Source organism: Eumetopias jubatus, unplaced genomic scaffold (genome assembly GCF_037043125.1).
Source record: "Eumetopias jubatus isolate StellerSeaLion01/CBP00866 unplaced genomic scaffold, mEumJub1_p1.0 scaffold_2, whole genome shotgun sequence".
In the NCBI taxonomy this organism is placed as follows: Eukaryota; Metazoa; Chordata; class Mammalia; order Carnivora; family Otariidae; genus Eumetopias; species Eumetopias jubatus.
The window spans coordinates 39589491-39602267 of NW_028274808.1; the positions used below are offsets into that span (position 1 = coordinate 39589491).

A 12777-nucleotide genomic window follows, 5' to 3' on the forward strand; every position below is an offset into this window, starting at 1 on the left:
GTGCTGTGTTAGATAATATTTATTAATTTGAGTAATCTAATTTCACATAGAAACTATATGAAAGCAAAACTTACAGATCTTGTTAGTATTATTATTAACATTTGTAATGATGCCTCAGCTTTACTACTTGTTCACTCAAAAATTCAATGTGTTTTGACATATATTAACTTATTTAATCCACATCTCAAGTACAGGCGTCCTTGCTTTGCAAATTATGTAATGGCCACTGACTGCACAGAAAAACTATGGTCCAGCAAAGCAAATGCTCCAGTTCACACATATCTGCTATGATGTGCTCAAGGTTTTCCCTTTTCTTCAGCTTTCCCCCCTATAAAAAGAGAGATCCACTTAAATAAGATGGTGGGAGAGATGACTCACTGACTTTAGTCTGGGTCATAATCTCTCTGAGTCTATTTCTAAAATGGGGTAACACTTCATAAGACTGCTGAAGAATTAAATAAAACAATATGGGTTACAAATACAAGTAAGATGAAGTCAGTTGCTACTATTATTCTTAGCTCACTATAAAGGAACAGAACTTAGTTCCATATACAGAGCTAAACTAAGGTGCTCTTGATATATATCGTTATCAATATACTTGAATTACTATTCAGAGAAACACATTTGTTTATTGAGAAGTTGAATGACTGGTGTTTTAAATCTTTGAACCTAGAGACAGTAAATAAAAGTATCTAACAAGTACAGCAGGCTATTAGAAGCAATCTACCCAATTACCTCAGACCCAGAAACCAAGAACACAATACAGCCATCTTTCAATTGACTGGGGCTATCCACTCAGTGAATTACCTAAGGCTGGGTTGGTAAATGGAGTTCACCTAGCCTGCCAAACCTCATTGATTCTTAACACCTGCCTGAAGTACTATGTTAAAGGATGATTGAGGCCATATCTAGGCTCGGAAAGAATGTCCAATTGATTAGGACTATCTACCAGGGCACCCAGGTGGCTCAGATGGTTAAGCATCTGCCTTTGGCTCGGCTCTGGTCATGGTCCCGGGGTCCTGGGATTGAGCCCCAGATCAAGCCCCACATTGGGCTCCCTACTTGGCAGGGAGCCTGCTTCTCCCTCTCCTTCTACTGTTCCCCCTGCTTGTGATCTCTTGCTCTCTCCGTCAAATAAAATCTTAAAAAAAAAAAAGAAAAGAAAAAAGGTATATCTACCAGAGGTTTGAGAGGCGGAAAAGTATCTGCTTTCTCTCATGGCCATTTAATTCTCTCTATCCGATATTTCATGATTTTGCTGCTCATGAGCATTCCCAACAGATAAAGATGGACACTGAAATGAGTGTTTTATAACTTGTTAGCTAACTTAGGGAAAAACCTTAGGGAAGAGGATGAAATTGATGGACGATGCAATAATGGGATTGGTCAATACTTACTAAAGGAGCACAGGTATAGAAAACCCTGCATTGCATGATATGGATTTCAAATTATTTCCATCCCTAGTAATTCTACACAAACTCAACAGGTACAAAGGGGGAAAAGAAACTTAAAGGATCATCGTATGCTACGTTTTAAATTGTCTTAAAATGGAAAATGGGTACATTTTGGGAGCAATTAGAACCCTACCTTGAATACAGCCATTGAAACAGAAAGAAATACTATAAATAAAACAACAGGTCTAGTGAATGGGTAAATGTAAAGCAAAGAGTAGTCGTAGAAGCTACTAATCACACAGCAGAAGTGACCACAGGGTTTGAAGTTAGACCTACATTTAAAATCTGGCTCTTTCTTTTAGCAGCTGGGTTACCCTTTGTAGAATTTCTTAATTCAGCTTCAGATTCCTCATATGTGGGATTCAAGGAGATGAAGGATGTTAAGTGTCCAGCACGTAGTAGCATGCAGTAACTGACTCTCCCCAATCTCATAGGACCATAATGAGCAGTGACTATACGATATCTCATTCTTTATGAAATCTTTCTGGAGCGTCAGGAAAAACCCCCAGAGGTAGAAAGCACCCCTTACTGATACTAGGCAAGTGTGCAATCTATATTCTCTTCTTGTCCTACTCTATGATCTAGGCTCATCATTCTCTCTTAGCACCCTCTGAGGTCACAACAAAAAACAGGCTAACAACTTTTGTGCTGATGCAGGGTACAAAGGAGGTAAGAGTGCTAAAGGGAAGGTCTTGGGCAGGTCCTTAAGAGAACCTTCCGGCCTTGGGAAGAATGAATAATAAATGAAACTACCAAAAGGTGATAAACAATGAGGGATTCAGTGAATTCCTCATGGTATTCATATACTTGAATTACCATTCAAAGAAACATATTTCTGTTTATTAAGAAGTTGAACAACTAGTGTTTTTTCATCTTGGAGTTCACAGACACTAAATGAATGTGGCTAACAAGTGGAGCGGGATATCAGAAGCAATCTACCCCATTCACGTAATACAAAATGTGACAACATTAGGAATCCAGCCTAGTCACTTTCCCCAAATAGAGCACTGTTTGCTTACCACAAAAAAGATGCCCACAGTTTGTTTCAACAGGGAAGGCAGCTTGATGTAAACAGATTGGACAGTACATGTCAGTGTAGAACTGCTGTCGAGCAGCAGCAGGGGCATCCTGATGAGAAAATACGTATGCACAGTTACACAAAATTATCTCGAGGAATACAATTATACCTAAGGACACAGTCCAGAGTGCATAATCCTCATCAAATTTTAGATGTGCAGTAGGTTTAAAGTTTTCTAAGTTTGATAAAGTTATGAGGCTATATTATTGTTTTATTTAAGCTGCATGGTTTCTACCTTCCTTCCTGAACATGACATAAAGACAAAAACCTACATTAACTTCGGAGTTTCTCTTTCACGCTGTTAGAATGACTAAGTTATTCTGAGAAACTCAAGGCTGAGCTAATGCAAAAGTTAAAGACATGTCAAATGTTTCCCAAGTATTAGCTTTTAATCATTTTTAAATTTACATAAAATTAATTAACATATAGTGTATTATTAGTTTCAGAGGTAGAGGTCAGTGATTCATCAGTCTTATGTAACACCCAGAGCTCGTAACATCACGTGCCCTCCTTAATGCCCATCCCCCAGTTACCCTGCCCCCTCCATCCCCTCCCCCTGCCCCGCTTTAACCATTTTTAACATTTTTCATTCATACATTCCTGACAAATGTTGCATGTATGCTGTACCTCACAAGGGTCCAGAATTAAAACTTTCAAAGAAGAATACTGGTCATTTCGGAAGAAGGAAAATTTAATACACTGGTAACCTGGGCTTAATCTTTCACATGGTCAGATTAATACATTTAATGTTCCTCAGTTATATCACTGTTGTGACTGTAATAGGAATGTGGAATAGAATCACCACTACAAGAAGCATCCAGATATCAAAGAACCCACCAGAATATAAGTGATATGAGGATAAGGACTTTTATCTATAGGACTCATGGTGGTGACCCAGGAACTAGAAAAGTATCTAACACTAGTATGTAATGTGTATCTCTTAAAATACATATAAAAACCTATTTTTACAGCACCCAGCACACCTCTTATAAACAAAGTAGCCAGCATTAAGAAAGAACATCAAATTACCAAAAAAATTATAAAATTGGCTAAATATGAACTATTAGTTGTAAACTGAATCAAAGATTTTTATCACCCTAAATTAATAAACATAACTAAAAACCTCCTATTTCTTAAATCAGTACTAAAATACTAGAATATTCTATAAGCCATGGTCACACGTTGATGTTAGTCTTTTATATCATTTTTAATGGTGCAAAAAAGAAAAACATACAGCTCTTAATGTCCCCCTATCTTTTGTCTTCATCATTATTCTTTGGAAATTAACTAAAACAAAACAAAACAACAAAAACCACTTGCCAGTGCTGTCCAACAGAACTTTATGCAGTAATGGAAATTTTTATCTGTGGGTATTGAGTACTTGGAAAGGTGACTAGTGTAACTCTAAAGTACTGAATTTTAAATTTTATTTAATTTTAGTTAATTTAAAATTAAATTAGCTACATATGGGTAGTGGCTACCATATAGGACAGCACAGAAAGGACTAAGTCACTAGCTTTATTCTAACTAGAGCTAAATGCCATGCCCGAGGAAGGTGTGAGGAAGGAGAATTGTACAGTGGTACAAAGGGATGTGGAAGATGCGACTCAATGTGGGACTTCTGTATAGCCAGATCCATTCATGTAACGCCAGCGTGAATTTAAGTACCGTCTTAGTGATCTAATATGTTAGATGGGAATGATAATTGTTGCCTTACTGACCATGTTTGTAGATTAAATAAGATAGCTGTAGGTGAAAGCACTCTGTAGATTATAAAACACTATCCCAGCATGAATTATTAATAACAGTAGCTCTGGAACAGATTACTACTAACATTCTTAAACTATTTTTGCATCAGTGAATTTGTTTTATGAAGGCAAGAATTCTTGTTTGTTTAGCTCACAACTGAATCCTCAATGCCTAGAACAGTGTCTAGCATATGGATGTTTAATAAATATTTGGTGAATGGAGAAACTGTAAAACACTCTTTGGAATTAAATTTTGGTTGGTGAGTAGGAAATCAATTTTTAATTTTTATTTTTTGATATTAGGTATTTTGGCATGAAGGTGTACAATATCCTACTTACTCCAGGTTTCATGAAATATATTACACTTCTGGTTCTTAACAGAGTCCATCTGGTTAAAAGCACAGAGGAGAAAGAAAAGTTTTCTTCTTTGCCTAACTAGTTTTGCTAACTCTGACCACTGAAGAAAAAGAAGAGGAAAAAAAAAAAAAAGCCACCCCTTGTAGTCATCTCTTTGTAGGTCTTCTGGGAATATGCAGGTCTTGGGAAAAAAAAATAGTTTTTCCACTACATTTCATTAAAGCCAATTAGTGATTATTTCCTCACAAATAAATAACAGGAAAACTGCTGGGGTTTTTTGTTTTGTTTTGTTTTTTGCAAATCAAAAGGCTTTTATTGAAAAATGGCCAGACCCTGCTCAATCCACCCACCTCTGCACCCTGGTAGCAACCAGTTTAGCTTTTTAACTTGTATTTTCTGATATTTACCTACATAATTAAAAGTCATATGCTTATACTGCTATTTCTTAATTTACCAACTTCAGACATCTATTGTCTTCCTGTTGAAATAAAGAAGTTAGCTGTATTCCAGCCCCATCCTCCTGCCCAGTATATCTGGAGCACTATTTTTAGGTAACTCAGTGATCAGCATTCCTATTAAGAAAATGTGGCTCTTTATTTCCCCCAAAGCTCTATCAAAACTGCTCTCCACCTCTCTTTCCCCACAAAAGTTCTGTCAGGTTCCATATTCTGTTTTGGGCTTCCTTTTCCCAGGAGTGTTCCCTCCCATACCACACTGCCCAGCTATCTGCAGGAGCTCTCTTCTCCAGGGCTTTCTCCCATGTCCCTGCTTCTTGGTCCTCTGTCTCTGTTAGCTTACTCTCTGCCTTTGGAAATTCCCGTTGCTTCCTAAGAGATTGGTCAGAGGCTGTTTTTAAAGCAAGTTTAAAAAAAAAACACATAAAAACATCTGAGTAGTTAAGACTGGTCATTTACCTAATCTGAAAATATACAATCAATAGAATAATTAATAAAGCAGGAAATTAGTCCATGTTTCCAAAAAGTAATTGTTTCATCACAATTTCATATGCAAGGGCAATAATAACGTTACTCTTTATATAAATGCACATATTTATATAACAACAGTACCTGTTCTGTTTGAAGTTGCTCCCGAAGCACCCTTACTAGCTCTTGGTTTTCTGGGTGAATGTTCTGATGTGCATTTCTGTTGAATAAAATATAATAAACTTTGAATATAAAATATTGCCAGATGAATCAGGTTTTTTTTTTTGAGATTTTATTTTTTTAAGTAATCTCTACAACCAATGTGGGGCTCCCACTCAGGACCCCGAGATCAAGAATCATATGCTCTACTGACTAAACCAGCCAGACGCCCCGAATCAGTTTCTTTATGGGTCTAATTTTCAACCAAGAACTACTGGTAACTTCATAAATGTAAATGATGGTATATAACTGTCTCCAATTCCAGGACTGAACATTCCAGGTTACTCTATAAGGAGTTCTAAGATCATTGAGTACGGGCTGATTTCAGGTTCAACTGGCAAATGATGAAATCCAGAGGCCTAGTGCCTTGTAAATTTGATGTAACTGCAGGCTTACAAATCATATGAAGAACAATTAACACCTTTATTTCTTCTGTGAAATTCCTTCAAAATAAGCAACTATATAATTATATTATTATGCATTTGAACATTTATCCTATAAGGGGAGAGGTACAGAAAAAAACAGAAAATCAAACTGTATCATATAGAAAAGCCCAAACCTAAAATACCACTAATATCTTAACATTAACAATTAAAACAGAGACTCAAAGGAAAGAATTTAGTGGCTGATATAAAGGATGAGATAAGACATGTGGGTATTGGAAATCAGAAGTGGAGGTTCAGTTGGCAGGGTGAGGGTGAAGATACCCAACTGATTCACAGCTTAATTCCATTTGGCTATAACAGTTTCTTCTAAACTTAAACATTTTTATTTTTTATTTATTTTTAAAGATTTTATTTGAGAGAGCAAGAGAGTGAGAGAAAGAGCACAGAGTGGGGGAGGGAGAGAGAGAAGCAGGCTCCCTGCTGAGCAGCGAGCCCAATGAGGGACTCAATCCCAGGACCCTGGGATCATGACCTGAGTCAAAGGCAGGCACTTAACCGACTGAGCCACCCAGGCGCCCCTGAACTTGAACATTTTTAACAGCAATATTTTAAGTCCACAAAATCCTAGCATTACTCTCTTGTATAAGAGCCTTTATTCTCTGGGTGAGCTAATACTCAACAGTGATAAAACCTCTAAATCAGGGGCACATGGGTGGCTCAGTCAGTTAAGTGTCTGCTTTCGGCCAGGTCATGATCCCAGGGTCCTGGGATCAAACCCCAGAAGAGCCTGCTTCTCCCTCTCCCTCTGCTCCTCTCCCCACTTCAAATTAAATAAATAAAATAAAATATAAGTGTAGTAAAGCTACTTGAACTCTATTTAAATACCTTAAATTTTGGTAGATTATTTATTTTAAATATTACTTTCTTGTGACTGAGTAAACAGTCTCTAGAAGAAAGCTACTCTCTGATGAAAACAATCTATCAGGGAACAGTACATGAACCATTTCATTGAAGTACCAGTACATACCTAACTAAACAACATTTCTCTATGACACTAGAAAACCATTCCCTTCTCAATGGAAAAAGATAGTTACTATTTTTCAGAGTATAGATATAAACCATGTAATTGGAAGGTCTTTCTTTTGGTTTCTTTCCATAAAGGAGAACATACAAGATTGTAAAATCTGGTAGTAGAATGTTAAAAAAGTCAAAGTATAACCAGAGAACATGAACAAACAGCCTGAGATGCTGAACATGGCCTATAGCTCAGGAAGTTAAATGTGATGAGCAACTATGAGTACAGAACCAAAAATGTAGAAAATAATGGGATAATTAAGATGAACTGAAAGCTAGATTAGATGGTCTTCAAAATGTGATCATCTAGGGGTGCCTGAGTGGCTCAGCTGGTTAAGCGTTTGACTCTTGGTTTCGGCTCAGGTCATGATCTCGGGGTTATGGGATGGAGCCCCGTGTTGGGCTCTGTGCTCAGTGGGGAGTCTGCTTGAGATTCTCTCTCTCTCTCTCTCTCCCCCCAACTCGTGTTCTCTCTCTCTAAAATCAATAAATGAATCTTTAAAAAAATGTGATCATCTCAGCTATGAGAAAATGACACTAAGTAGGTCTAAATAAAGTAAGATGTCAAGGAAAACAGTGGCTCTAATACAGAAACAAAGTACGTCATTTACTAACGACTTAGGGTTAGTTATTCTTTGAAAGGAGAAACCAAAATTATCCAGTTATGTGGACCTGGAAAGAAGCCAGGAAGCTTTAATATGAAGAAAGAAATGATACCCAAACCTTGGGTCAAGAAACAAACTCTGAATCAAAGTCTACAAATGTGTAAGTCTGTGGTTTATAGGTTAAACTGCTTATGAAACCCTTTGGACTGGCTTTTGGTATGGCAACAAATGGCAACTATTTGTAACAGCTTAAGACAAAGAAATTTATCATAACTATAATACATTGCTGAAGGAAATTAAAGAAGACACAAAAAAATGGAAAGACATCTTGTGTTCCCAGACTGGAAGACTTAAAATTTTTAAGATGTCAGTACTACCCAAAGTGACCTGTTTACAGATTAAGTGCAATCCCTGTCAAAATCCAAACACCATTCTTTGCAAAAATAGAAAAACCCAGATCTTAGGAAGATGGCACACTAGGAGGATCCTGAGCTCACCACCTCTCACAGACACATCAAGGCAACAATTACCTCATAATACAATTCACTCTGAAACTGATGACTGGGAAAACAGTTCCTCCACAGCTAAGGACATAAAGAGAAGTCCACATTGAGAAGGGTGAGAGGAGCAGAGATGAGGTCAGGATTCAAACCCCTTGCACAGCATCCCACAAGTGGGAGGGCTATCACAGGCACAACGGTCAACTCTGAAAAGGGAGGGGATGAAGCCTAACACTGGACACCCCCAGCCCTGGGGAACTGCACTGGAAACACAAGCCTTCATAACGTCTGGCTTTGAAAATCAGCGGTTGAACTCCATGAGAGCTGGAGAGTTACAGGAAACCAATTCTCTGCTCTTAAAAATCCAATGTTTTATATTATCACTTGGTCTGAGAACCAGCAGAACCAACAGTTTGAAAAGCACCTGCATTATACGTGAAGGACATTTATTAATTTTAGGGCATGTGTCAGAGAGGCAGAGATCTACAGGAATTTTCTCTGGAAAAGGAAGTGCTGGTAAGGCACCATTCTTCCTGCCTTCCTTTGGCCAAGGTAGCCAGATGGCCATGGGGGACAGTTCTGATACTCTCTATCTGCCTTGCTAGTCTTGCTAGCCATGTCAGCCATGCTCGCCCCATCCCAGCATTCACCTGTGGACCTGCCCTACCCAACCATCCCACCCTGGCAGGCACCTATCCTGCTGCACCCAGTCGGCAGTCCTGGCTAGAACCAGCACCTGCTCCAAAGCAATTCCTGTCCCAGAGAGGGAGAAGAGCCAGGCCTGCACACCAGCATGGCTGCACCAGTTGTGGCTGAGCCTCTCAGCCAGCTGTGCAGGAACCAGCCCCACCGACCAAAATGGCAACACTACACATGCCCAGGCAACAAGTGAAGGGCACATGCAGCCTACACAGAGAACACCACTGGAACACTTGATTCTAGTGACCAGGGAGGACTGTGCTACTGGGCCCCACAGGACACCTACATAAGACCAATACCTTCAAGACCAGAAGACATAGCTGACATACCTAATACATAGAAACAAACACAGAAAATCAGAAAAAATGAGGGGACAGAGGATTGTTCCAAACAAAAGAACAAGACAAAACCTGAAAAAAAAAAACAAGCACAATGGAGATAAGTAACCTACCTAACGAAGAGTTCAAAGTAATGGTCATAAACATGTTCACTGGACTTGAGAGAAGAGTGGATGAACTCAGTGAGACCATCACAAAGATAAAATATAAAAAGAACCAATCATTGCTGAAAAATAGGGGCGCGTGGGTAGCTCAGTTGGTTAAGCGTCTGCCTTCAGCTCAGGTCATGATCTCGGGGTCCTGGGATTGAGCCCCACTTCCAGCTCCCTGCTCAGCGAGGAGTCTGCTTTTCCCTCTCCCTCTGACCCTTCCCTCTCCCGGCTTGTGCTCTCTCTCAAATAAATAAATAAAATCTTAAAAAAAAAAAGCTGAAAAATACAATAAGTGCAATAAAAAATACACTTGAGGGAATCAACAACAGATTAGAAGATGCAGAAGAACAGTTCAATGACTGGAAGACAAAGTAGTGGAAAACACCCAAGCTGAACAGAAAGAAAAAAGAATTTTTATTTTTTTAAAAGATTTTATTTATTTGACACAGAGAGAGAGAGAGCACACAAGCAGGGGTAGTGGCAGGCAGAGGGAGAGGGAGAAGCAGGTTCCCCACAGAGCAGGGAGAGTCCAATGTGGGACTCGACCCAGGACCCCAGGATCATGACCTGAGCCAAAGGCAGTCATTTAACCAACTGAGCCACCCAGGCACCCAGAAAAAAGAATTTTTAAAAAATGAGGAAAGGTCAGAGATCTCTATGACAACATACTAACATTCACATTATAGGCAGAAGAAAAAGACAAAGGGGCAGAAGACTTTTTGAAGAAATAATAGCTGAAAACTTCCCTAAATTGGGGAAGGAAACAGATATCCAAGCCTAGGGAACACAGAGAGCCCCAAAAAAGATGAACCCAAGAAGGTTCACACCAAGACACATAATTAAAATGCCAAAAATTAAAGAGAGAATCATTAAAGCAGCAAGAGAAAATAAAATAGTTATATACAAGGGAAATCCCATAAGGGTATCAGCTGATTTTTCACAGATACTTTGCAGGCCAAAAATAACTGGTATGATATATTCAAACTCCTAAAGTAAAAAGCGTATAACCAAGAATACTCTATCTGCCAGAGTTGCCATTCAGAATTGAAGGAGATATAAAGTTTCCCAGACCAACAAAAGTTAAAGGAGTTCATCAGTACTAAACCAGCCTTACAAGAAATGTTAAATGGACTTCTTTAAGCAGGAAAAAAAAAAGTCAAAACTATAAGTAACAAAATTATGAAAGGAAAAAATTTCACTGGTAAAGCAAACATACAGTAAAGGTAGTAGATCATTCATAAAACTAGTATGAAGGTTAAAATACAAAAGTAGTAAAATCAATTATATCTACAGAAACTAGTTGAGATACACACACACACACACACACACACACACACACACACATACAAGATAAGGGTACCTGGCTGGCTTAGCCAGCAGAACATGTGAATCTTGATCTCAGGGTCATGAGTTCAAGCTCCACGTTAGGTGTAGAGCTTACTTAAAAAAAAAAAAAAGACACACACAAAATAGATGTAAAATATGCCATCATGTACATAAAACACGCAGGGGAAGGAGCAAAAATGTACTGCTTTTAGAATGTGTTTGAACTTAAGCACCTTCAACGTAATATAGACTGCTATATATACATAGGATGTTATATATGAATCTCATGGTAACCACAAACCAAAAGCCCATAATAGATACACAAAACATAAAGAGAATAGAATCTAAGCAAACACTAAAAAAAATCATCAAATTACAAGGGAAGAGAGCAAAAGAAGGAAAACAGAACAAAAACAACCAGAGAACAGCTGACAAAATGGCAGTATCTACAGACCTATCAACAATTACTTTTTATTAATTTTTTCATCATAGTAAGTGTACTCTTTAATCCCCATCACCTATTTTACCCATCCTCTAAACAACCTCCCCTCTGGTAACCATCTCTCTATAGTTAAGACTCATTGGTTTGTCTTTCTCACTTTTTTTTTTCCTTTGCTCATCTGTTGTTTTAAATTCCATATGAGTAAGATCATAAGGTATTTGTCTTTCTCCAACTTATTTCACATAGCATTACACTCTGTAACTCTATCCATATTGTTGCAAATGACAAGATTTCATTATTTTTTATGGCTGAATAATATGCCATTGTATATGTATACCACATCTTCTTTATTCATCCAACAATGGACACTTGGGCTGCTTCCATAATTGGGCTATTGTAAATAATGCTGCAGTAAACATAGGGGTACATGTATCCTGTTCATTAGTGCTTTTGTATTTTGGGGGTAAATACCTAGTACAGTGATTACTGAATCACAGGCTAGTTCTATTTTACATTTTTTAAGGAACCTCCATACTGTTTTCCACAGTGGTTGCACCAGTTTCCATTCCCACCAACAGTGCACGAGGATTCCTTTTTCTCCACATCCTTTCCAGCACTTATTGTTTCTTGTGTTTTTGATTTTAGCCATTCTGATAGGTGTGAGGTGATATCTCATCATGGTTTTAATTTGCATTTCCCTGATGATTAATGATGTTGAGCATCTTTTCATGTGTCTATTGGCCATCTGGATGTCTTCTTTGGAGAAATGTCTGTTCCTATCTTCTGCCCATTTTTTAATTGTATTATTTGTGTTTTTTTTGGTGTTGAGTTGTATAAGTTCTTCATGTATCTTGGATACTAACCCTTTATTGGAGGTATCATTTCCAAATATCTTCTCCCATTCACTAGGCTGTCTCTTTTGTTTGGTTGATGGCTTCCTTTGCTGTGCAGAAGCTTTTTATTTTGAGGTAGTCCCAATAGTTTATTTTTGCTTTTATTTCCCTTACCTCAGGAAACAAATTTAGAAAAATGTTACTATGGCTGATGTCAGAGGAATCACTGCCTATGCTCTCTTCTAGAATTTTTATGGTTTCAGGTCTCACATTCAGGTCTTCAATCCATTTTGAGTTTTTGTGTGTAGTGACAGAAAGTGGTCCATTTTCATTCTTTTGCATGCAGCTGTACAGTTTTATCAACACCATTATTAAAGAGACTGTCTTTCCCCCATTATATATTCTTGCCTCCTTTGTTGAAGATTAATTGACCATATAAGCATGGGTCTATTTCTGGGTTTTCTATTCTGTTCCATTGATCTATGTGTGTATTTTTTCTTTTTTAATGAGGCTCCCAGCGTGGAGCCCAACTAAGGGCTTTAACTCACGACCCTGAGCCCAAGGCTTGAGTTGAAATCAAGAGTCAGACACTCCGGGCGCCTAGGTAGCTCAGTTGTTAAGTGTCTGCCTTCAGCTCAGGTCA

General features: G+C 38.2%; 1 protein-coding gene across 5 annotated transcripts in view; it reads right to left on the minus strand.

The window, feature by feature from the left end:
- RNF170 (ring finger protein 170) overlaps positions 1 to 12777 on the minus strand; it is a 46685-nt gene that overhangs the window by 13052 nt on the left and 20856 nt on the right. For all 5 annotated transcript variants that reach the window (XM_028124136.2, XM_028124137.2, XM_028124135.2 and 2 more), the window contains 2 exons: positions 5705 to 5780; positions 2474 to 2582 (listed from right to left, as the gene is read on the minus strand). In XM_028124136.2, coding sequence (XP_027979937.1) covers positions 2474 to 2582; positions 5705 to 5780 — 185 coding nt within the window. The remainder of the gene's footprint in view (positions 1 to 2473; positions 2583 to 5704; positions 5781 to 12777) is intronic.